The sequence below is a fragment of the Ursus americanus genome, chromosome 18 (assembly GCF_024610735.1).
Source record: "Ursus americanus isolate L20-20 chromosome 18, mUrsAme1.1.p, whole genome shotgun sequence".
Taxonomy (NCBI): Eukaryota; Metazoa; Chordata; class Mammalia; order Carnivora; family Ursidae; genus Ursus; species Ursus americanus.
The window spans coordinates 1,955,010-1,977,738 of NC_142144.1; the positions used below are offsets into that span (position 1 = coordinate 1,955,010).

The 22,729-nt window shown below is 59.3% G+C and overlaps 3 protein-coding genes across 3 annotated transcripts; 1 reads left to right on the forward strand and 2 right to left on the reverse strand.

Moving 5' to 3' along the window:
* Positions 1-263: 263 nt before the first annotated feature.
* LOC123802788 (epididymal-specific lipocalin-9-like) lies at positions 264-2,037 on the reverse strand. The gene is made up of 6 exons (XM_087869684.1): positions 1,942-2,037; positions 1,537-1,673; positions 1,320-1,393; positions 834-944; positions 430-531; positions 264-289 (listed from the first exon to the last, which is right to left on the reverse strand). Exons 1-6 carry the CDS (start codon positions 2,035-2,037, stop codon positions 264-266), a joined length of 546 nt encoding a protein of 181 aa, XP_087725810.1.
* A 3,128-nt stretch (positions 2,038-5,165) lies between these two features.
* Positions 5,166-12,610, forward strand: GLT6D1 (glycosyltransferase 6 domain containing 1). Its single transcript, XM_045813708.2, has 4 exons — positions 5,166-5,239; positions 8,027-8,071; positions 11,003-11,140; positions 11,638-12,610. The coding sequence occupies exons 1-4, from the start codon at positions 5,166-5,168 to the stop codon at positions 12,302-12,304; spliced, it is 924 nt and encodes a 307-aa protein (XP_045669664.1). The 3' UTR covers positions 12,305-12,610.
* A 3,606-nt stretch (positions 12,611-16,216) lies between these two features.
* Positions 16,217-20,032, reverse strand: LOC123802789 (minor allergen Can f 2). The gene is made up of 6 exons (XM_045813680.2): positions 19,922-20,032; positions 19,166-19,299; positions 18,288-18,361; positions 17,972-18,085; positions 16,972-17,067; positions 16,217-16,242 (listed from the first exon to the last, which is right to left on the reverse strand). The coding sequence occupies exons 1-6, from the start codon at positions 20,030-20,032 to the stop codon at positions 16,217-16,219; spliced, it is 555 nt and encodes a 184-aa protein (XP_045669636.2).
* Positions 20,033-22,729: the final 2,697 nt, after the last annotated feature.

The following is a 22,729-nucleotide window of genomic DNA, read 5'->3' on the forward strand; positions in this document are numbered from 1 at the left end:
AGCGTGGCTGTCCGCACCTTGACCTCGGACTCTGGCCTCCAGAGCTGGGAGGAGTGAATTCTGTGGTGATAAAGCTCCCAGTCCGTGGCCCCAGGACACTGGCACGTGTGCTCGGACGCTACCATCCCAGAAGGCAGGGGGAGGGTTGGGTTTGCAGAAGCGGATCCACGCCTGTCCAGCTTCCTCCCACTGCACCCCGTGCCACCCCCCTGCGCCCCGCCCCGCCATGAAGCTCACGCACCGGAAGGCCTGGGTGGGTTCCTCTACTTCTTGTATTTGAAACAGTTATCTGTGAAGACAGAGCTGGCTCGCAGACGGGGCCTCACTGGGGTCTCCACCCCCAGCCCTGAGAGCCTGGGGCTCCCCAGGACACCCCTGCCCCACGTCCCCCGGCCCAGGGCTGCTGGTGTGGAAGGCAGTGGGACCTACTTTGGTTGCTCAGGCTGATGATGTTCTGAGGACCCAGCCCGTACTTTCTGCAGACTTTTTCAAATCTCTTCAGGAAGCTGGGACTCAGGTCCTGCACCCGTCCTGAGAACAGAGCAGCAGGGGCTGGGGTTCCTTGCTGCTGGCTCAGGACGATGTGCAGAGGAGGTCTCAGGGGGACTTGGGCAGTGCCGAGGCTGAAGGGGGGTGCCCTGGGCAGAGACGGGGGCCGTGCCACGTGGAGGGTCCCCCACACTCCACCATGTGACTTGACCGTGGGTAGACTGGCAGGTGGCAGCCTCGGTGTGCGGCCAGAGCCCCACCGGATAGGGCCTGTTTTCAGAGGAGGGGTCCCCGAGGGGCCTGGCCAGTCTCCCCCGGCAGACAGGAGGGCCAGGTGGTGGTACCGTAGAGTGCCAGCACGTTGGTCTCTGTCCCGTTCCTGGTGTTCCGGAGATGGAAGGTCACGTACAGGGTGTAGTCGGTCTCTGACAGCCACACCTTATTGTCGCCCTCATCTGCGTGGAGACGCGGCTCAGAGCGGCCCCCCGGCCCCCGTGGGTTATGCGCTGGCTGTGCTGTGTGGCCGTAGGCGTGGGTGCTGGGCGGGTGGCCTTTGGCGGGAGGAGGGGTGACACCCCAGCGGAGGTCCCTGGGCAGCGTCGGCGGAGCGGTGCACGCCCCCTCCCCTGAGCCCCACACTGGCACGCCGGCCTCCCCAGGACCGGGGCCGGGACCTTCCCGAGGGCCATGTGCCGGGCCGGTCCTCTCACGGCACGGTCAAGCTGTCACGAGGCCCCAATCCGCTAAGTCAGAGCTCACCAGGAGATGGCCGAGGCCCCGAGGGACGGGACCGCACCGCCTCCAGCCGGGGAAGATCCCCTTGTACTCACAGCTGATTGTGTACTCCCCGTCCTTGTCCGTCCTGTCGCAGACCACGGCCACCTGCACGCACTCCCCCTGCACCCTGAAACCAGCTGGGGTGATGCTGGACAGCTGGCCTGCACCCCGAGCACGACCCCAGGGGGCCGCCTTGCCCTCTCGCTGTATGGGGTGGTGTGGGAGGGACACCCGTCCTCCCCAGTCCCAGCCGAGACGGACGGCACTCACATGAAATAGAAATGGAACTTCAGTCCGCCGTCTTTCAAGCTTTCAATCTTCCGTATGAAGACCCTCAGGTCCCCATTTTCCTCGATCCGCTTCATGTCATCCGAGGCCATGGACACAGAATACCAGACTCCTGAAACCTGTAGACAAGGCCCCGATGGGCGGGGAGCCTGGGTTGCAGCCCTGGGACTTCTTGGTGCCTCCTTCCTGGGGCCGGGCCCCTGGGTGTATGGCTCCCAACCAGGGTCCTCCCCTCCCTGCCCTCCCAGGGTCCTCCCTGCCCTCGCAGAGACCCCCGCAGCCGTCACAGCTCGGGGAGGAGAAGCAAGCCCTCCAGGAGCCGTGTCCTCCTCCCAGGTCAGAGACCCCAGATGGAGGGAAGGCCCAGACTCCCGACCCCAGACCCACCTTAGCCATGTTATAGTTCTTCCGCACAATGGCTCGGGGGTTGAGCTCCTGGGCAGAGACCAGGCTCAGCCCCAGGCTCAGCAGGAGTAGTGCCATCCCCCTAGTGGATGCCTCACCGCGGCCCACCACCCTTATATCCCTTTCTGCCCTGTGGTTTCCGCCCCTCTGCCCCCAGCACTGCCTGTCCTCCCCACTCATCCTCCGCATGCTGGGAAGACGGCCAAAGGCCACTGCCGCTGCCACCACCTCCCCCCATCTCGGATGTCCTGGAGCCAATGGTGGGCTCACCCTGCAGTCTGCTAGGACAGAGTGTCCGTCTGGGTCAGAAACGCAAGGGGAGGTCAGGTCAGGCCGGTGGGGGGAGGGTGGCTGGAGGGACCCTGGGCTGGAACCACCCCCCCTCAGGCTGCAGGGGCCCCGGATGACGCTGGGGCCTCCCTGGCCTCTCCGAGCTGCTGGAGGCGGGCAGCAGACTGCCCCTAGGGCTCCCTCCCCTGCCTGGGCCTGGGCGTCCGGATTTGAGAACATTCAGGTGCCCAGGCAGCCATGCGTGCGGGACACTGTGTGGGCCATCCTGGCCTTGAGGATGTCACTGAATTTGGAGTGAAGGTGCAGGGAGCCCTGTAAGTGATGAATCCCAGGGGAGGGGACATGAGGCGGCCCCAGTGGTGGGGCCAGAACGAGAGAGGCCCCCTGCGGCCTCCGCCTCCCCCCACTGCCCTTGCGCTAGGCCTTCCTGGGCTGCCTCCCCAACTGGACACTCCGTCGAGGTTCTGCTCCGCAAATGCTGGACAGAAATACGAAATAATTCAAAACTGATCTTGACTTTCAGGTAAAGGTGGCATCATGGAGGCCTGTGGAGAGACGAGGCGGTCCAGGTGCAAGGGCGTCCTTGGCGACTTCGAGGAGCGAGCCCGCCAGGTCACTCTCCCCCAGGGCCGGGCATTGGGCGGTGGCTCGGGGCAGGTCGCTTCCCGCCTTGTCTGCTCTCCCTGGGGGCTGGGGGCTCCACGCTAGGGGCCTTCTGAGAACCCCAGGCCTGCGGCAGGAGGGGGCCTTCCCTGCGGCCGAGCGTGCAGAAACAGGTGTGAACAGCCGGGGGCGCTGTGGGGAGGCGCGGGCCCAAGGGGAGAAGCATCCGCGTGAGCACAGAGGCGAGAGCCCGGCGTCTGGAAGCCACGGAGCGCCAGGGATGCCGCCGGCCCGAGGTGGGGGGGTGTGCACCTGCTGTGACACCTGCTGCCCGTGCTTCGCGCCCCCTTGGCTGTGCGGACACGTCTGTGTGGTTTGAAGCCAGTCAGTCTGTGGCCGTTTGTTACGTAGCCTCAGGAAGCCCAGGCACCGTGCATCATGCTAGGCTCTCACTAATATCGTGAATTTTCAAAGGGGAGGAGTAAGGAAAGGTGCATGTTACGACCACAGATCTTGGTGGTGGGATCCCGCGTGCTATGATCTGACGGGCCGGACAGCTTGACCACGTGCGGTGTCTACAGTCAGAACGGTGAGTGCGGCAGGGGCGGGCTGGAAAGCACCAGACGGGCTGCGCCCTGCGGCCCTGAACCAGATCAGCCGCCACGGCGGGACAAGGGAAGGAGAGGGCACGCTGTCTGTCACAGGCGTGAACACACTCTCCGCTCAAGACACCTCCCCGTGAGGGTCAGTGGCTAGAAAGCAAGGAGGGGACAACAGAGGAGACGAGAAGCAGAAGAGCATTTAGAAATATCCTTTACATTTAAAAAAAAGATGTCATTTATTCATTTAGCGAAAGAGTGAGCACATGAGCAGGGGGACGAGCAGAGCGGGAGGGAGAGGATCTCAAGCAGACTCCCCGTGGAGCACGGAGCCCGACGTGGGGCTCGATCTCACGACCCTGAGATCATGACCTGAGCCGAAACCAGAGGCAGCTGCCACCCGGGCGCCCCGTCCTTTACGTTTCAAATGGGACAAATGGGGCAGCGACGAGAAGCCCCCCCCCCCAGCAGATGCATCATTATGACTGAGACTTCCTGACGTCTGCATCATCAAAGGGCCTGCTGACGTCACCACCCGCAGAGCAGGGGACAGCGTCCGGCCTGTGGCCTCACGAAGACCCACAGACAATGCTTGGGAAGCACCCAGCTTGTCCCTTACGTCGCCCCCAGCCAGGTAAAGGGACTCTTCAGGAGGGATGTGGACAGTTTGAGTGACTATGGGGATGATGTCACCAGGGCATTGAATTTACTTAAGGGGGGGTCTGCCGCCTGTCGCGGGGTGTGAAAACCATGCCCCGTGGCACTGTCTACAGCAGACTGTCCAATACAAGTAGACGTGGGCTGCATTTGCAACGTCTGGTTTTCTCGAAGCCACAGTATAAAAGGTCGAAGAAACAAGTGGAAGCTCAGTAGGTCCGGACTGTTCTGATTCCAAGATCTCATCCGTCTGCAGTTATTAAGGAGATTTCATTCTTTTCTTTCATTCTGCATCTGCCTTCAGAACCCAGGCAGTGTGCTTTGGGCACCCCCAGGACCTCTCACATCAGAGCAGCCACGTTTCGTGTGCTCGAGAGCCGCACGTGGCTGGTGGCCCCTGAGCGGGGCAGTGCAGATCGGAGCCTCCTGCCCGCTAGCCCAGGGCTCGGGAATGAAGCGCCAGAGACCTCCGCTTTGCTTCAACACCTAACCCTGCAGCCCTGGGGCCAGAAATCCCAGGGTAAGCTCGGGGGTCTGGCCGGAGCCCAGAGTTCCACGTTAGAGCTTCGTGCCTGTGATTTAGGTTGTAAGCCCTGTTTACAGCATCGGCCTAAGAGGGAGCTCATAGCTTTTATTTAAACCACTGCAGTCTTGGGGTACATGAGCCATCTTGCTACTGTGGGAGGAAAGAGAACAAAAAGGCTACTTTGGGGCCTGTCACGCCTCCTACTCCAGGAAGCCCTCCTCCTCACGGCAGCCGGGTAGTGGGGAGATTTGGTGCATTTCTTCCCTGTGGTCCGGGCGGAGCTGCACGAGGCATGGCCGGAGGGCCAGAGGCTGTGCGCTCCCAGTCCCGCGAGGGGCGCCCGGTGCCCGAGAGCGCCAGCTGCGTGGAGGTCCCCGCCCAAGCCTCCTTCCCCTTCCAGACGTAGGAGCTTTGGCTGGTGTCCCAAGGTCTGCCACCTAGACGTTGTAAATCCGTGGCGGGAAGGTGGCAAACATGGAACTGTTCACTGTTTAAAATCTGCTGCTCTCTGCTCTTCCCTCCAGGAGACCATGAACTGCAAGAGAAAGATGCTGTTACTGATTTCATGTGTCTTATACTACGTGCTGCTTGAGTATCATTTAAGGTAAACATAAAATACTGTGAGTCTTGACCGCAGTGATGGGCAGAGAGTCCGTGAAGTGCTGGGCTTGGTGCAGACGTTACTAACACCCTCGAAAGTGACCAGACCTGCCCTTCTCTCTGTGGGACACAGCGACGTGTACCAACTTGAATTCGGTCCTCTGTGAATGTGTAACATGATTTCGGAGGGCACAGCGGGAGCCAAAGCCCTGCTCTCGGGGAGCTTTCCACCCCAGATGGAGCGGGCAGACGATCGCAGTGTGGGCACTGTCCGCGTTTACATAACAAAAGCCATGAAGGAAAAGGGGAGCGAGGTGAGGGACAGCACGGGTTGCTCGTCTGGACAAACGGGAACGGCCCGAGCAGCCGCGGGGCAGCAGGTGTGCCCCGGGGCGGCCCGCGGTTGACCCGCGAGAATTCTCTCCTATAGGAAAACTCCAGGTCTCGCCTTCTCTCCCACTCCGCACGACCTTCTAGTGAGCCGGCGGTCTTCCCAAGTGCTGTTTGGAAAGCAGCCATATTGTGAGAAATAACGTCTTTAAGAACGAAGCCGTCATGAAACGCATGTCTGATAAAAGGCTTGTAACCGAATAAGGGAAGAACTCTTGCAGCTCGACAGCGAGGACACAACCTAAGGAGAACACGGGCGCAATCCGAGCAGACAGCTCACCGGAAGGTACACAGAGAGCAGACGGGCTCTGGGTGATTCGTCAGTGCCTGGTTGCCGGTCAGAGCAATGAGACACCACCACGTGCCCGTGAGAATGACCCCAGCCCGGAGCCTTGCCGACACCACACGCGGGCGAGGCCGCGGGGCAGCGGGACTCTCGTTCGTGCCTGGGGCCACGCAACATGGGGCAGCCTCGTTGAAGACACTTTGGCCGCTTCTTACAGAACTAAATAGTCTTTCCGACGATGTAGCAATCGTGTTCTTATTTATCTGGGGCGGGGGGGTGGGGGGGTGGCTAAAAACGTACACCCACCACCAACCTACCCAAGGTGTTTCTAGAAGCTTCCTTCGTAATTGCCCAGCAGTGGCGTGACCCAGGTGCCCTCCAGTGGGTGAGTGGGTAAATCAGGCGTGGTGCGTCCAGACACGGGGATATCGTTCGCACGAGCCGTGAACACACGGAGGAAACTTCCATGCACGTCACTGAGTGAAGGAGACCAGCCTGCAAAGGCCACACGCGGCATCTTGGACTCCGTTGAACGGGAGTCCTGAATTTTGTCTGGCAAACCTCCCTACAGAAGGGGCATCAGCTGGCAAGAGGGTTTGTTGTGGGAAGGCCTGCAGACTGAGAGCAAAGGGGCAGGAGCCAGGCGGGTTCCCACGGCGACAGAGAAACCGGAGATCGAAAACCCTGCCCGCAACCCGGAAGTCAGCTTTCCTGCCCATCGGCCATGAGACCGGCGTGCGTGCGTGCGTACGTGTGTGGTAGGTCCAGGGCTGGTGGTGGTGTTCAGAGAACAGACAGGACACGAGAGGACAGTCTCACACAGCAAGGCTTACTGTCCCCCGGAGCCCACGGGGAATCCAGGAGGGACCGCATGACCGTGTGACGGTTTGCTTCCCTGGGGTCAGCAGACGGTGGGTTTCGTGGGATCGGCAACCTCGGCCTGCACTGCAAGCAGCTGGGCGCATGAGCACGGGGTGTGCGGAAGGGGTGGGCGTGTGGCACGGAGCTGGGTGCCCTTGGCCCGCCACGTGACAACAGTCGTCCGCGCCCTGCAAGCTCAGCCCCTCACGCACATGCCCAGGACGAGGCCGACTCCGCTGTGGGTCGAGCGCCTCCCTCCAGGCCGATGGTTTCCTTAGGTCAGGATCCCCTCTTCAACCAGATGCATTTTTCACGCCTCCATCGCTCCGTGGGACCCCAGGATCTGTGACCCCAGCATTCTAAAAAAAGGCCACTTTGGGGGCACCCGGGTGGTTCAGTTGGTGAAACGTCCGACTCCTGATCTCAGCTCAGGTCTTGATCTCGGGGGGCGTGGGTCTGAGCCCCGCGTTGGGCTCCATATTGGATGTGGAGCCTGGTTATAAATAAATAAACACATAAATGGCCACTTTTTAGCAAGCTCCCCGCTTGTCACTTCACAATTTTAGTGAAGATTGTGGGGGCAATCTGGAGTTTGACAGCCTAGCCCTGGGGAATCCAACGATGAAATCGGGGCGCGCTTGCCGTTCTTCCCTTACCCACAGCGCGTCCCAGCGCGATGGAAGCAAGTTGCCTGATCTTGTTAGAGCACAACAAAACTCGAGGTGACTCGTGTGTTTAGAAGAGAGTTAAAGACGGGCGCCCGAGTCTTTCTCCAGCCCGTCTCCGTTAACCGCGGCAGAACCGCTCGGGCGGTGAATGAGGGTGTCAGGCCTGCCGTCTCGGTGCACAGCCTCTAATCTGGGCCTACTGGGGGTTTTGTAAATCCTCCCAGCACCCTGCCCACAAGCCCTTTCTCACCGTCCCCCCTCTGGCCGTCGCCTCGTCCGCCGCACCTCTTCCCTGACCACTGGTTCCCTTCCTGACCCGGAGAGGTAGCTCCTCTCCAAGTGTCGCCCTGACCCCCAGACCGGGTTGAATGTACCATTTATGCAGCCAGAGCCCTGTCCCTGCCATCGGGCCCGACCGCTGGGCACCGCTGGGGCCGCCTCCCCAGCTCCCCGAGGGCAGCGCGCGGGCTGTCTGTCCACAGCTGTAGGCCAGCACCGGCCGGCGCCTGCCCTGCCACGGGGGCTTGGGAATCTTGGCTGAACACACAGATGACTCATAATAACTTGGTTTTCTCTTCGCACCCAGGGACGAAGTGGAAGAACTGCGGCTCTCAGACTGGTTTAATCCTAGGTGAGAAGAGACACGTCTGCTCACACTAACAATGGTGCTCGGTGTGGAGCGAGTGGTGTTTCACCCCATGATAGTGGCCCTGGGAGGCTTCGGGGCCTGGAGTTTTCATGTTTAGGGCTGTTCATACTCACATGGTCTCCTTGGCTTGACCTTCTTGGTTTCGTCAGTGACAGACTCTCTTTGGAGGTGGTTGGAAAACACTGGGATGGCTGCTGTCGATTTGGGGACCGCACTGGGGAGACCCCTGTCTGGAATGGCCGCGTGGTATCCGGCCTTACGGTCATGCACCATAATCCACTCAACCAGCTCCTACTGGTTGTAGATTGTCTGTGGTTTGGGGCTTTTGCAAGTGTGGTTTCAGTGACTAACCTTGTACATAGGTCTCTTCACACTGTCGTGTGACCTGATCTGTGGGACAAATCCCCCGACAGAGTTGCTCGGTGAAAGAGGCAGGCGTTTATAACTCGGACGTAGGTCCTTGAACTTCCCTTCAATAATTGTGCCATTTTGGTTTCTCAGGTACAGTGGATGAACGGAGACATCAGAAAATCATTTATTCTAGGCAAAACCGCTAGTTTAAAATATCCCAAGTCGACGGGCAAGCCCGTAATGACTCCTGCACTTGCGGGTAGTGTAGTATGTTCATCATTCCTTTGTATTTGATCTTCGTGATGCTTTCCTCACATAGGCATGTATGTTGAATAGACCTCAGCTTCTGAGATGAATCACATCCATGATCCATGACGCCATCCTCGTTGGTTCACGCAGAGCCTGTTTGTGTTATTTATGAGTTTGCCTGCTTGCTGATTTTAATGCAGCAAAAATTCTAATGTGCATCCAGCTTCGTGTCCTTTCCCGTCCCTTTACCCTGTCCCCTGCAACTTTATATAAAGAGGATGTCACACTTACTGACTCTCCTGGGACTTACGTGTTCTCTCGACACTGTCAGATTCCCCCGAATTTTGCACATCACCGTAGCTCATTTTGGACAGCTATGTGGAAATACACGAGTTTATCCGCCAGCTGTCCTGCTGAGCACATGGGTCATTTCTGCGCTTTGCTGGCATCATTCTGACGCATGTCACCGGGCACACATGTGCAGGAGCCTCACCAGGCTGGAGGTGGAGCCCCTGGGGGGCAGGGTGCTGGACTGTCCAGCCCAGAAGATCGTGCCCGGCGTTTTCCAAAGCCGGTGCCTGATGTCAGTCCCCAGAGTTCTTGCTTTATGCTGCCTGGTGCTGCCAACAAAACAGGCTGCCTGGAAACGTTTGGCACTTCCTCAAAAAGTTAGCCATGAAATTACAAGACGACCCAGAAATTTCACCTCTAGGTATGTATCTGAGAGAATTAAAAATATATGTTTACAGAAAATCTTGCAGAGAAGTGTTCATAGCAATACTGTTGATAACAGCTGAGAAATGTAAACAACCAAAATGTCTATAGGCTGATGAGTGAATAAACAAAATCTGTACCATGTAATATTATTTAGCCATAAAAGGAATGAAGTACTGATTCATGCTACAATATAGAACCCCCCTGGAAACTGGGGAGGTGAAAGAAGCCAGGCACAAAAGACCACATATGGCATGAGTCCATTTATATGAAATTCCCAGGATAAGCAAAGACAGACACCGAGAGCAAGTAGATGAGCTGCTGCCGGGGGCTGCAGGGCGTGACTTATTTGTAGTGGGTACAGTGGTGTCTCAAAATACTTCATTTTCTTGGGAGCAACTGTAAATGGCATTGTGTTTTTAATTTCAGTTTCTGCATGCTCCTTGTTAGTAGATGGAAGTGAGATTAAATTTAGTGTGTGCTGATCTCGTATCATCCTGTGACCTTGCTGACTTCACTTATTAGTTCTTGGAGATCTTTTGGCAGATTTTGTAGGATTTTGTATGTAGGCAAGTCTTCTGTAAACAGGGACATTGTTACTTTTTCCTTTCCAGTCCAGTGCTTCATTTCCTTTTCTTGCCTTATGGCAATGGCTAGAATTCACACAACTCTGTTGAATAAGAGTTGGTGAGGGCATCCGTGCCTTCTTCCCAGTTTTAGGGAGAAAGCATGCAGTCTTTCATCATTAAGTATGATGTGAGCCATGGGAATTTTGTGGATCCTCTTTATCCAGTTTAGGTAATTCCCCTCTATTCCTATTTTTCTGGGAATTTGTCTTTCTCGTTTTTCATTATGAATGGTTGTTGGACTTGGTCTAATTTTTTTTTCTGTGTTGATACGGGCATCTGACTGTTCTTCAGTTTCTTGGAATGGTGGGTGCATCACATGATTTTCAAAAGTTGAACCAGCCTTGCATGTTTTAAGTTCTGTTGTTACTGGAAGCAAACCTAATGTCTCTGTCCCTTTCTGGATTCGTCTTTTTATTTCTGGTGCATGGCACTGACGGACGTAATGTGAGAAGGAGAGGTTTAAAGAAAAGTGTCTTCTTGATCTCCTAGGGAGAGGGGGGAGAGAGAAGAGGAGGGGGAAGGAGAACAGAAGGACTTGGGGAGATGTGGGGAGGTGGAGGCACTGTGCTTGCAGCACTGGCTTCAGATGGTATCAGAGGGTGCTCTGACTCCAGGCTGCCTACATCTAAGCTGAGTGGAGCTCAGAGAAGGCGGCCCCTGGGCTCAAAAGCAGGTAGCCTGGTGACAAAGGCAGCAATTACTGGGTCTCGCATACCGACCCACGTGGGTTAGCTCTGTGGTATTAGGCAGCTCACTCACCCAACCTATGCCTCTGTTTCCCCACACCAAGAACAAGGACCAAAATAGTGCTTATTACGTGGTACACAGGACACTGCAACGATTGGGTGAGCTGCTTAAGCCACCTCGACCCAGTGCCCGGCACACGTAAGTGCTCTAAGCGTCAGGTGGCCTCTGCTGCGGTCGTAGTAAAGACAGGGCCTGCTTTACTTGCTTCTCCTTTGTTTAACAGAAAACGCCCTGACGTTGTAACGACCACAGGCTGGCTTGCTCCGGTTATATGGGAAGGCACTTTCGATAGGCAGGTGCTGGAAGACTACTACGGAGCACAGAACCTCACCGTAGGCTTGGCTGTCCTTGCTCCTGGCAGGTAAGTGCGAACGAGCACGCGGGGACCTTCTTTCTCCGGAAGCTGCCCGAAGGTACCCATGAATGTTGTATCTGGCTGCTCCGTACAAAACCGGGACGTGGTTTTCTCCTGGCTTAGGAGGGTCATTCGTGCTGCCCGAAGGTACCCATGAATGTTGTATCTGGCTGTTCCGTACAAAACCAGGACGTGGTTTTCTCCTGGCTTAGGAGGTCATTCGTGCTCCTCGGCTGTCTCTCCTGACATTGTTTAGCTCACGGTTCCTTTCTTTCCAACTGTTGTTTCAGAACATTAACGGGTTTTCTCAGACCCCCCGGTTCACTACATCCTGTCTTACTAACCAGTGCAGTCGGAACTGCAGACCTGACCTGCCTACCCTTACCCGCGGGGGTCCCGCAGCATCGGTGACTCGTCCGTTAGACAACACGTGTGCTGACACGTGTCCCTCCCCTGAAAGTGTTCAGGGAGCGTCGCCCTCTGTGCGTGTGTGTGTTTTGCAGGATTGCAGATCAGCACCTGGAGCTGTTCGTGCGATCGGCCAGTGAGCACTTCATGACCGGCCACAGAGTTGTCTTCTACATCCTGGTGGATGCCGTCCGCAGGCGGCCCCACCTGCAGCCGGGGCCTCTGCAGACATTCCAGGTGTTCAGCGTCGGAGGAAATGGCCGGGACGACTTCCACCTCACGCACATGAAGAACTTAGCTGCGCACATAGAAAGGCACATTCAGGACGAAGTTGACTTTCTCTTCAGCATGACGGCCAATAGGGTCTTCCACAATGACTTTGGGGTGGAGACCCTGGGCACGTCCGTGGCTCAGCTCCATGCCTGGTGGTACTTTAAAGACACGGAGGACCTCCCTTACGAGAGGAGACCCGGATCAGCGGCGTGCATCCCGTTGGGACAGGGGGACTTCTACTATGACGGCACGGTCGTTGGTGGCACGCCCCTGGAGATGTTGAATTTCATCAACGAATATCTGGACGGGGTTATTCGCGACAAGGAAAACGGGCTGAACAGCACCTACGAAAGACACCTGAACAAGTACTTTGTCATCCACAAGCCCTCCAAGCTGCTGTCTCCGGAGTACAGCTGGGACATGGCGCTGTGGCCCCCGGGACAGGTTTGGTTGGTCAAGGCAGCGCAGTGCTCCCAGACGGGCTTCTGACTCGCCGGCCCCTCCTGCGACCGACCGCGTAGCCGCGGATTCCTGAGCACAGAGGGCGGCCTGAGGCTCTCCTGGTTTCCGGGGGCGTAAGCGTTGACGCCATCCGTAGGAAAGTTTCTCCCTTCAGTTTTGAACCGTCCAGTTTGGTCCATGCAGGATACGGAATAAAAGTGATTATTTAATGTTCAATCGCAGTGATGCTGGGATCTATACATGGTAGAGAGCCGGCTCGTCATTCAGGAGGCAAAAAATGATTTCTTTTTTAATGGAGAAAGATTGCAGTTTGGAAAAATATATATACACACAAATGGGCAAAGGAATAAAATAAAGGGAAAACAATGAATGTTCATCAGCTCACTCGTAGAATGTGTGATGTGCCCCCGTCCTGGGGTGCGCGGCTGTGTCTAATCCCCGCGAATAGTCTCTGTCCAGCATGTGAAGGACGCAGGTGACCTGCAGGCTTCCTACCAAACGCACACCTGTCTTCTGTCGTTACAGAGACGGGCGGTCATTATTTTTAAAGCTGCAGCACGTGGATTCATGATAAAGGAAGTACGCCCTGCGCTGTGCGGCGGAGGCAGTCGCCGGGGGCAGCGAGGCGTGGGAAGTACTTGGGGAAGTCAGAGTTGTGTCCCGAAGCAGCCGGTGGCGCCGCATGGCACAGGAGACCGCTCACGGCCTTGCTTTTGCAAGTCAGAAGCGCTAAAATCAAGGAGGGGGACGGGGCTGGCGGGGGCAGCGCGGTGGCCCAGGAGGGGGAGCCGCTTCCCATGGGAGGGGACAGGCCGCCGTGGCGGGGAGCACAGCGGCCGTCTGTTTAGGGCAGGGAGGGCTTTGAGAGTCCCTGGGAGGGCAGAGGGGCAGAAGGGTCCTTCGTGGGACAGTAGCCAGCATTGGTCAGTGTCACGCCTGTGTCACGTCCCCAGCGCTGCAGCTCATGGGTTCCTGGACACAGGGTCCCCACAGGGTAGTCACAGTAAATGAGGTCACAAGGTGGGTCCCGATCCAAGCGGACTGGGGACCTGGTGGGACAGGAGCTCAGGACACACAGACACAGAAGGACGAGCGGCCCTGCTGCGCTGGCACCTCGGACGCCAGCCTCCAGGAGGTGGGAAGACGCTTCTGATGTTCAAGCCGCCCGTCTGTGGGGCCATGTCGCGGCCGCCAGAGGGAACACGGCCGCGAGCATTCCCCAGACAGCAAGTGAGACAGTAAAATCCCAAGGACCACTGACCCTAGCTTCCTGGAAAGCAGGCTGGGGGCGGGGCTCCACCTGGGGCCGAGCCCCGGGGCCCCCATCGTGTCACGCCACCCCCCCTGCCATCCATCCTGAGGGTCCTTGTGAAGGACGCGTTCGTCCAGCGCTAGCGGGTCCTGCTTTTTTCGGCAGCTGCCCCCTTTGACCGAATGACGATGTTACGTTCAGTGACCGCCATTCTTGGGCGTCAGGAGCGCTCAAAAACAAATTCTGTGAACATTTCAAAACAGAGAAAACAGACATTCCCTGAGCCACAGAGCCCTACAAGCCAAGCCTGGTGTGAGCTCTCTCGGGTCAGGCCTGGAGAGAGAGGAGGGCTTCACTCAGACAAACAAAAACAGATCCTCCCCCCACCCCCATCGGCCCGACACCTGGTGGGCAAGCCTGGGGGACTTCCTGGAAGGGGTTCTAACATTCTCTTTTTAACAAAATCATGGGGTCAGACGGAAAGCCCTGAGTTCCTTGGCTTCTTCGGGATGAGGACAGGTGAATGTGTTAATGTCTAGAATTTCAGGTCCATGATCAAGTCTGTCCAGAGGACATGAAAGCCGGGTCCCCCCAGAACGGCCTCCATATCCATCCCTCTGAACAAAAGCACGCTTCCCCACACGGCAGGCGCTAACCGAGCTCTAAAAATAAATTTAATTTCGCCAACCTGATAAGTAAAAATAGCATCTCTTTTTCGGGGATTCTTTGTGAGGCCGAACCCCCTCTTCGGCTGTAATGATCGGCTGTCTGATTTGTGGTCGTACAAATGATCGGTTCCCGTGTTTTGTTCACTTTTCTCACCTTGGGTTCCTTTCTCATGAACTTTGATGGATAGCTTCAGAGATGTGATGTGAGCCCTCTATCAAGCTTCTTGACGATATTAATTTCAGGTTTGGGTTTCAATGTTGGTGACAATGTTTTTGATGCACTGAAAACATTACTACCATCTTTTCCCCTGATATTTGTGTCCATAGAGTAGGGTCCCATCTCTGAGTTACAGACAGTGCAGACCTTTCGAGGTTTTGTGTTTATTCAGATCCGTCAGGAATGAATTTGAAGATAATGCAAAGTGAGATATCTAACATTTTTTCCTCCACATCTCTTGCCATCTCCCCCAACACTTTTTATTGAATAAGTCATGCCCTTCAGGATGGGCCGTTTGTATACTGCATTGTTACTATACCGCTAGCGTTCATGTCTTGACTCTGTTCACGCATCGTTCTTTCTGTCCCTGAGGGAATCCCTCCCAACTGCAATCGCTGTCGGTTCCTACTCGTTACAACAGAACGGTATCCGTGCGACTCCTCTCTGAAACATTTCATAACTTTTGTTCTTTCTTGTGGATTCTAGATTCAGGTTTGTGGTTTGGGGTAAAGATCCCACTGGAATATTGTTTCTTAAAGATGTTATTTATTTGCTTGATAGAGCGCACAAGCAGGGGGAGAGGCAGAGGGAGACGCAGGCTCCCCGCTGAGCAGGGATCCTGACTCAGGGACTCGAGCCCAGGACGCTGAGATCATGACCTGAGCCCAAGGCAGACCTGAGCCACCCAGGCACCCCACCCCCCCAACTGAAATATTGACTGAATTGCTTGGATGGACAGGTTAACTTGAGGGTTATTAAATATTTATGATATTGAACAATAGGCAGGACTACCCATATCCAGTTAAGTCATTTTTTTTCACTGTCCCAGGTTAAGGGCTTGGAAATTTTTTTTTCCATATAAATTCTGCAGATTTCTTGCTAAATGTCTGAGCATTACTTTCTCATTGTACCATGTCCATTCCATTTCTCCAATTTGGGCTTCCTGGTTCACAGGAAAGCATCGTGCTTGAGCACCTGCTCGTCTCCGGCGTCTGAGTGAGCCGCAGGGAGACATCCACAAGGAGCCAACTGGTTCGTCACAGCGCTGACCTCGCGCAGCCTTCCGGGGGGTGTGGCCTCCCGGGAGGCCTTGCCTTTGCCGGGGCGTTGCTGGGGCAGGATCAGGTCATACCTGTCTCCGGCATTTCCGGACGGTGAGTATGGAGGCCCTCGCCCAGTTTCTGGAGAGCCTGCCCTTCGGTGGGTGGTCCCTGGCTGCCCCGGGCAGAGCAGCGCCGTCGGTCCAGGCACTGCCCTGGTGGCACCCTTGACTTTCAGGAGAGGGCGCTGGCCTGTCCCAGCTCCCCTGAGTGCAGGTGCGCGGGCCTGTTTCCCTGGCTGTCCCGGGGAGAGCGTGGACAGGTGCTGTGCACACTCAGCACTCTCCAACCTGGCCGGGCACATGCGGCTCGGCTCCCGGGCCCAGCGCACCTCTCTGGAGCTGCCCCAGAGCAGGACCCAGGTGGAAGCAGGTCAGACAAGTGCCGGCCCAGCCCCTAGCGGGGTTGAGCCCCCGAAGACTCCCCGGGTGGGCCCCCTGCCATACTGCAGTGCTGCGTTCAACGTGGCCCAGAGCTCTGGGGGCTGCCTGTCCCCTCCTGGCCACTCAGAGCGTTCTCACGCCCCCGGGCCCTGCTGGGAGAGGCCAGGAAGGGGACGAGCAGGGGGCCGGGCTCAGGCTTGGGGGCTGCCTCAGGAGGCCGAGGGATTGGGAGGCACCGGGGCAAGCAAGGCAGGTGGAGGGGAGGGAGGCAAGGGCAGGGGTCAGGAGGACCGGGCACGAAGTCTCCAGCGGCCCTGACCTAGGCTTCGGCTGGGGGGCACCGGGCTGTGGAGGGGAGAGAACAAGATGAGGATTCCAAGGCTTCGTCCATTCCCTTTGAAACCAACCAAACCCAGCGTGCAGCCGGCGTCCCTCACTGGGGAGCTGCTTGCCTTCTGCCGTCCAGCACCCATGGGCGGCCACGTCCTGCCATGGCCCCCCCGCCCTCGCTTTGACCCAGACTCCACCACCCCGCCCACCCCTCTGTTTGCTCCCCTTGCCGCCAGGGGCTGGTGACCCCGCAGAACAGCCATGCTCCCCTGCTCCGGGCTCCGTTTCCCCTGACAAATCAGGGACAGGCCTGCGGTGACCCCGTGTGACCCGTGCGAGGGCTGGAGGGTGTGTCGGTCTTGTTCTCCATGCTTCCCACCCCCGAACAGCCCGGCCTGGGTGTGTGTTGATGGACTGAATGGTGCACAGGGAAGGGGTGTGGGGCGAGAGGCTCCACTTTGCGGCCTTGGCCTTGTTTCCAAGCCTCTCTGACCCCAGCGTCTGAGTCCGCCGAATGGAGACGGGTGTTGTGCCCAGGTCACTCTGTTCTAGGGGCTTCGTGCCATCTGGCAGGCGAGGCTCCCAGCACCGGCCCGACCACATGGGGGCCCCGGGGAGGCTGGCCGTGTTTTCAACTGCTCTGGTCTTGTGCCTGTTACTGCCATGGGGGTTCCAGGCCCGGCAGACGGGGCCCCAGCGCGGCGGCCTGGGCTCGGGGGCAGGTGTCCCGAGGGCCGTGCTTACCGTCGAGGTTGAAGACGGGGGCTTTCTGCAGCTGGAATCTGGCAACGTACTCAAGGTACTTCCCCAGCCACGTGGGGTCCCCGAGCATTCTTCTGGCTGAAATCAGAGGGGCCGAGAGTCCACAGGCCCTGTCTTGTCTCTGAGCGCCCCCTCCTCCTGCCAGCCCGGGCCCCGCCGCTGACTGGCTGCTGCCTGCGGCCTCAGCCCTGGGCCCCCTCCCTCCTCGTCTCCCCTGAGAGCAGGTCCACCCTGGGCAGCCTAGGCACAGCGCTAAGGGGGGCGTCAGGCCCCAGCCCCTCTGGGGAGGAGGACCCCCTTCACACCGCAGCCTGCTGCCTGCATGACCTGGCCAGTCTGGGACACCCCCCACCACCCATCTAGTCCTCTGGATAAGGTGCTCCCACCCCACCCCTCCCCCGTCTGGCCCAGCCCACCCTCCACACCCTCCCCCGTGCCCCCCCCCAGTTCTTCTCCACGTGGTACTTCCACTGTCTGAGGCCTGATGTGACTCCGTTCCTTTAGGATCATTGACTGTCTCCCCGGTGAAGACGGGAGGGTTTCTGTTCTAGCGGAGTGTCCCCGCTCCCAGGACACACACAGAGGCACACGTGCACACACATGGACACACACACGTGCACACGCACGCATGCACACGTGAACACACACGCACACGTGAACACACACAAGTGCACACGCACACACGCACACACACATGCACACACACGCGCACACGTGAACACACATATGGACACACACGCACGCACACGCATGCACACACACGCACATGCACACGCTGCAGGCCGGTCAGCTGAATGAGCTCCTGAGGGACCGAGCGGGCAGGTGCAGGGATGCCCGACCTGAGGGGCGCCCAGGGGGGAAGCACCCACTGGGGTGCAGCTCTGAGCAGTCCCGGCGGGCACCAGCGCCCCCAGAACAGCAGGCCCTAAGCTCAGGTCTTGGGCAGACGCCCCGGCCAGCGTCGGGGAGAGCCGCCACCTACCCAGCAGGGCCCACAGGCTGGTGACCTTGCTGGCGTCCTCCAGGCGGACGTAGAGGATGAGATTGCTGTAGTCCGTGCTGACGAAGCGGACGTGCATGCTGGCGCCTCCCTGCACTGTGGGAGACCCCAGCCCGGGACAGGTGACGCGTCTCTCCTCTGCCCGCGCCCCTCGCAGGCACACCCCCTGGACAGTGCAGGACACCGGGAGGATGTCTCCCTCCAGCACCGGCACTTCCCCCACGGCCCTGGTTCGGGGCATCGAGTGTCCACCTCCCCGTCCAGCACAGCACCCAGGCCAGAGGGCTCGGCTACTCACGGGAGCTTTGGAACTGGCCTTGGAGCCCGGTTGGGTGGACGGTGACGTTCATTCCTTTGCACACCCCCTCTCCTCTGGGAAAAGAGGAGGGGGCATTCGGTGGTCACGGCCTCTCCCTGTCTCCCGGCCCCCGGGGACATTGGAGGTGCCCTGGCTGAGGTCCCTGGTGTCTGCCTGAGTCTCTCGGCTCCCTGGGATCCTGAGGTCATCCAATTGGGGGACAGGGCTAGAGGGCAGGTGTGAGGAGCCAGGGACTTCCTTGTTGCTGGAATGGAGCCAAACCTCCCGGAGGGATTGGGTCCCGGTCTGTCCTTGGTTTGGGGCTGCAGGTCTCTGGGTGGGGCACTGGGTCCTCGCTCTCCCCAGTCACCTGGGCTCCACACATAGGCCACGCCTTTTTGGCCCCTGCCCCGGGGTCTTCAGTTTCTCTGCTGGGGTGGCTGGGGGTGGACTGGGTGCCAACAGACCCTGGGACCGCACGGCCCTCGGGGTGGTGTCTGTGGCCGAGCACCGGCAAGGCTGTGGCTCTGACTGAGGGTCCTCAAGGCCACGGGTGCAGGACTGTTGTAAGTATCGCTGCAATCAGCACAGCGCGTCATCACCATAGACCTTCCTGGTCAACTGACCAGTGCGAGGCGCAGCCCTGCTCGGGCTTCTCCAGCTTACTCGGTGGGAGGGACGGGCTGTGTGTGTGGCTCTCCCCCGGCCCCTCGTTGTAAAGCTTCGGGGCTTCTGAGGTTCAAGCTTACACCTCTCGGGAGCGTCTCGAGCCTGCAGCTTAGTGCCGTGTGTCCCTCTGGTTCTTACTACTGGTCACTGTCCCTTGGGGGGCCTCTGAGCAGGAGCACCCCGCGAGGGGCTGCAGAGGTCATGCTTACGTCCAGAACAAGACGAACTCCATGTCCTCGTCCCGGGTCCAGATGGAATGGAGGCCGAGCCTCAGGGGATCGGCTGGGGAGACCAGGTGGGCACGGCTGGCAGCCAGCTGGACGGTCAGCCAGCGTCCGTCCACCTGCAGGGTTCAGGGTGCAGAGGGGTGGAGGGTCCCGGGCTGTGTGGCTCCTGGAGCCTCCAGTCTTGGCTCTCAGGCCCCAGCACGGCCAGCGCTGAGCGCTGCCAGGGGACGTCAGGGGCCGGCAGGGGTCCTGGAGGGGGGACAGGTGGCCCGTTCCTTGCTGTAAGTGTCCTTCGTTGTCAGGCTGACCTCTGTCTCCCCCAGTCCCGTTCTTGCTGCCTCTCCCTTCCCCACTTCCTTCAGCTCCTCCCGCATCTGGTCCAAACACTGTCCCCTGCTGGGTTCCGGATGCCCTGGCCAGGTCTGGGGAGGGGTGAGGGACGCCCTGGACCACCACCGAGTCCCGGGGTTGCTCCAGCCATGCTCCCCACAGTGATGGGTGACGGGCAGGTGCGTCAGACAGGGCGGGGGGGACGCTGGGCCCCTCCCTGCCCCCAGGGCTGGGCAGGAGTACGAAGACCCCTGTTCCTGCCTGGGCTGGGCAGAGGCTGATCCTGGGCCCAGAACGCCCCTCCCCTGCTCTCTCTCGGGTCCTGCTTCTGGAGGCTGCCACCCCCAACACTGGGCACCCACCGCCGCATCCCAGGGCTGAGCCTGGGACCCGACCCAGCTCCATTACCTTGTGGGCATTAAACCCTGGCTGTACTGGCACCTCTTCTAGAGTCTTCTGGGCACTGGCCAGGCCCAGGCTGAGGGTCAGCAGCAGGAGAGGCCCTCTCTGCAGGGCCATGACGGCAGGGCCCAGGGGGAGGAGAGGCCGGGCAGCCGGGTCCCTTCTTCGTGGGCGTCCTCCAGAGGCTCCGAGTCTGAAACGCTGCCCCGGCCAACCCCGCTGTCCCCACCAGTCTCCCTGAGAGTCCAGAATTATTCCCACAGGAAGAACGCGGCCTCCCTGACACCTCCCTTGTCTCTGAAGGATGGGAAGGGTGTCATTTGGTCTCGGGGGCGGGTGCTGTCGGGGCAGTCTGGCCACATTGCTGGCTGTCCTGGAGGCGTCCCCACACCCCGGGGGCTCAGCTCCCTGCTGGTGCTCCTCCTGGGGGCATCCATCCTCTGTCTGAGCCAGGACCACTCTCCCCTCTCCCCCTTCCACCGTCTTGGGAGCTGTGGTGGGAAGGGAAGCCGGGAGGGCACACAAACTCTCTGGGTGGCGCTTGGCACCTTGGCATGAAACCAGGGCCACGTGTGGCTCGTTCATATTTCCTGCAAGCATCTCTCACACCCTCTCCAACCGTGGCCACTCAGACCTGACTCCAGCACCCCTGCTGCCCACCACCCTCTCCCGGGGCCGTCTGAGCTGCGTGAGCCTACTGGCTGGGGTGCAGAGGAGAGCCTGGAGCAGAAGCAGGGTTTATGCAGGGGGAAGGGACAGGGAGGTCAGGACAACCATGGGGAGGAGGAAGGGGGCAGGGAGGTCAGAACAGCCATGGGGAGCGGGGACAGGGAGGTCAGGACAGCCATGGGGAGGGGGGACAGGGAGGTCAGGACAGCCATGGAGAGGAGGAAGGGCGGCAGGAAGGTCAGGACACTCCAGATGTGGGCACGTGGGGACAAGACACTGTCCCTGGGGTCACACCTCTGGGGATCTGAGCAAGCAGCCCAGCAGGGAGCCTCCCCTCCATGTGTCAGGGAACACTTGGCTCCCATGTCAGGGGTCCTTCGGGCATTTTCCTGTCCCCTCTTCCTGGGTCCTGCCCCTTCCCTGCATCCTCCCGCTGGTCTCCCCAGCCCCGCATGCCAGTGGCCTGGTGAGGTGGCCGAGCACCGGGGCCCTGGAGCCTCATGGGGCCGGTGTTCTGAGGGTCTGCAGAGCCATGGGGTCACCAGGCTCTGGACTCTGCTCCTTGGCCTCCCTCCCTGTGTGATTCCCGGGGAGGGGACGTTGGATCGGCCCCCGTCAGTCTAGTCTACAATGTAGAATTCTTTGATTCACTCTCCACTTTTCCATGAGCCGTGGCGGCTGGAGCCAGGCCCTATCTGGGTCACACCAGGAGTGAGAACCGGTCGGTCTGGGTTCGCCCAGGTGGGGCTGTGGGATCCTATCCTGTCCACCCTCTGGGGAGCACCGGCCGCCCAGACGGGGCCCCACATCCCCCAGGGATGCTAGGGGAGGCCCCAGGAGCAGCAGGAAAGCTGGGGGGCCGGTCAGCCCTGGGGTCTCTGAGGACATGGCCGGGCTGAGCAGGTCTCCACCTGCAGCGGAGGGGACGTGATGCTCAGGCCGTGGTTTTCTGGGGCTTTGATGTCACATAGGACGTCTGGGGGGGCCGCCTGCTTCCATGCTTGGATCTGGGTCCCGGTCCCTACCCCCCAGCAATGCCGAGTTGCTTTGGGGGTTCGCATGGTGGAGAGGACCTCCCAGTCCCACGGGAAAGCCACGGACTCCTGTTTCTGAAGCATGTGCTGTGGGGGGTGGCCGGGGCAGCCGTGTGAGGCCGGCAGTGAGCCCGGCCCCAGGCTGAGCCGGACCCCGGGGCCCGGAGACCAGAGCCGGGCCGAGAGAACCATGCAGGGACTGAAGACAGACTCCACCACTGAGCCCAGACACCGAAGCCAGGGGGCCTTGGGAGCAGCAGGAGGGTCTGCAGGGCAGCGACTGTGTCCTCTGAAGAACGGGAGAACGGCCCGGAAGCTCTGACATGAAGGCGCTGGCACAGCGGCAGCCACAGCCTGTCCCCGAGTGGGCCTCCGTCACCTGCCCGGAACCCGCGGGCACGGGGAGATGGTGACAGTGAGGTCAACAGAGCCTCGCGGAACGTGTAGCCCGCCCCGGGGCTCCACACGCAGCCACGCAAGTGACAGCGCCACATGCTGCCCACCTCGCGGCTGGGGTGACCGCCAAGCTGTGCCCTGGGGGTGGGGCTGGGCGAAGGGAGGAGGGAACAGCGTGTGTGAGAGCCTTGAAGCAAGCAGGGGATGGCTGACTGAGGGAGCACAGGTCTGAAGGGTGCGGGAATGTGCGGGGCGTGGGGAAGGTGAGGGCACTCCATGAGGTCACCGGGGCCAGGTCGCAGGAGCTCCTGGGTCACGTGCAGAATGTGGACTTCCTCTGTGTGATGGCAGCTGGTGGAAGGTGGTGACTGGGATGACATTTTGGCAAGATCCCTGGGCTGTGAGGCAGTCGGGGTCACTCACTCTCACCAAGGCCAGGCTGGTGGGGAAGGGGAGACGAGGCCACGTGGGAGGCCAGCCTCCGAGCAGCAGGGCAGCCTGGAGGGCCCAGGTAGGAGCGAGCCGGGGCTGGCGGTGCCCGGATGGGGTTGTGGAAACTGGTCTGGTCGTGGGTGTCAGGAATGTTCTAGGATCCAGCCGCGTCCTGGAGAGCAGCTTCCAAGCCTCAGATCCCTTCCAAAAAAAGTAAAAAAACGTACAAAAGCTGGAAATGAAAAGACCTCTCTGCTGGAACAGCGGGAGCAGAGCATGGAGG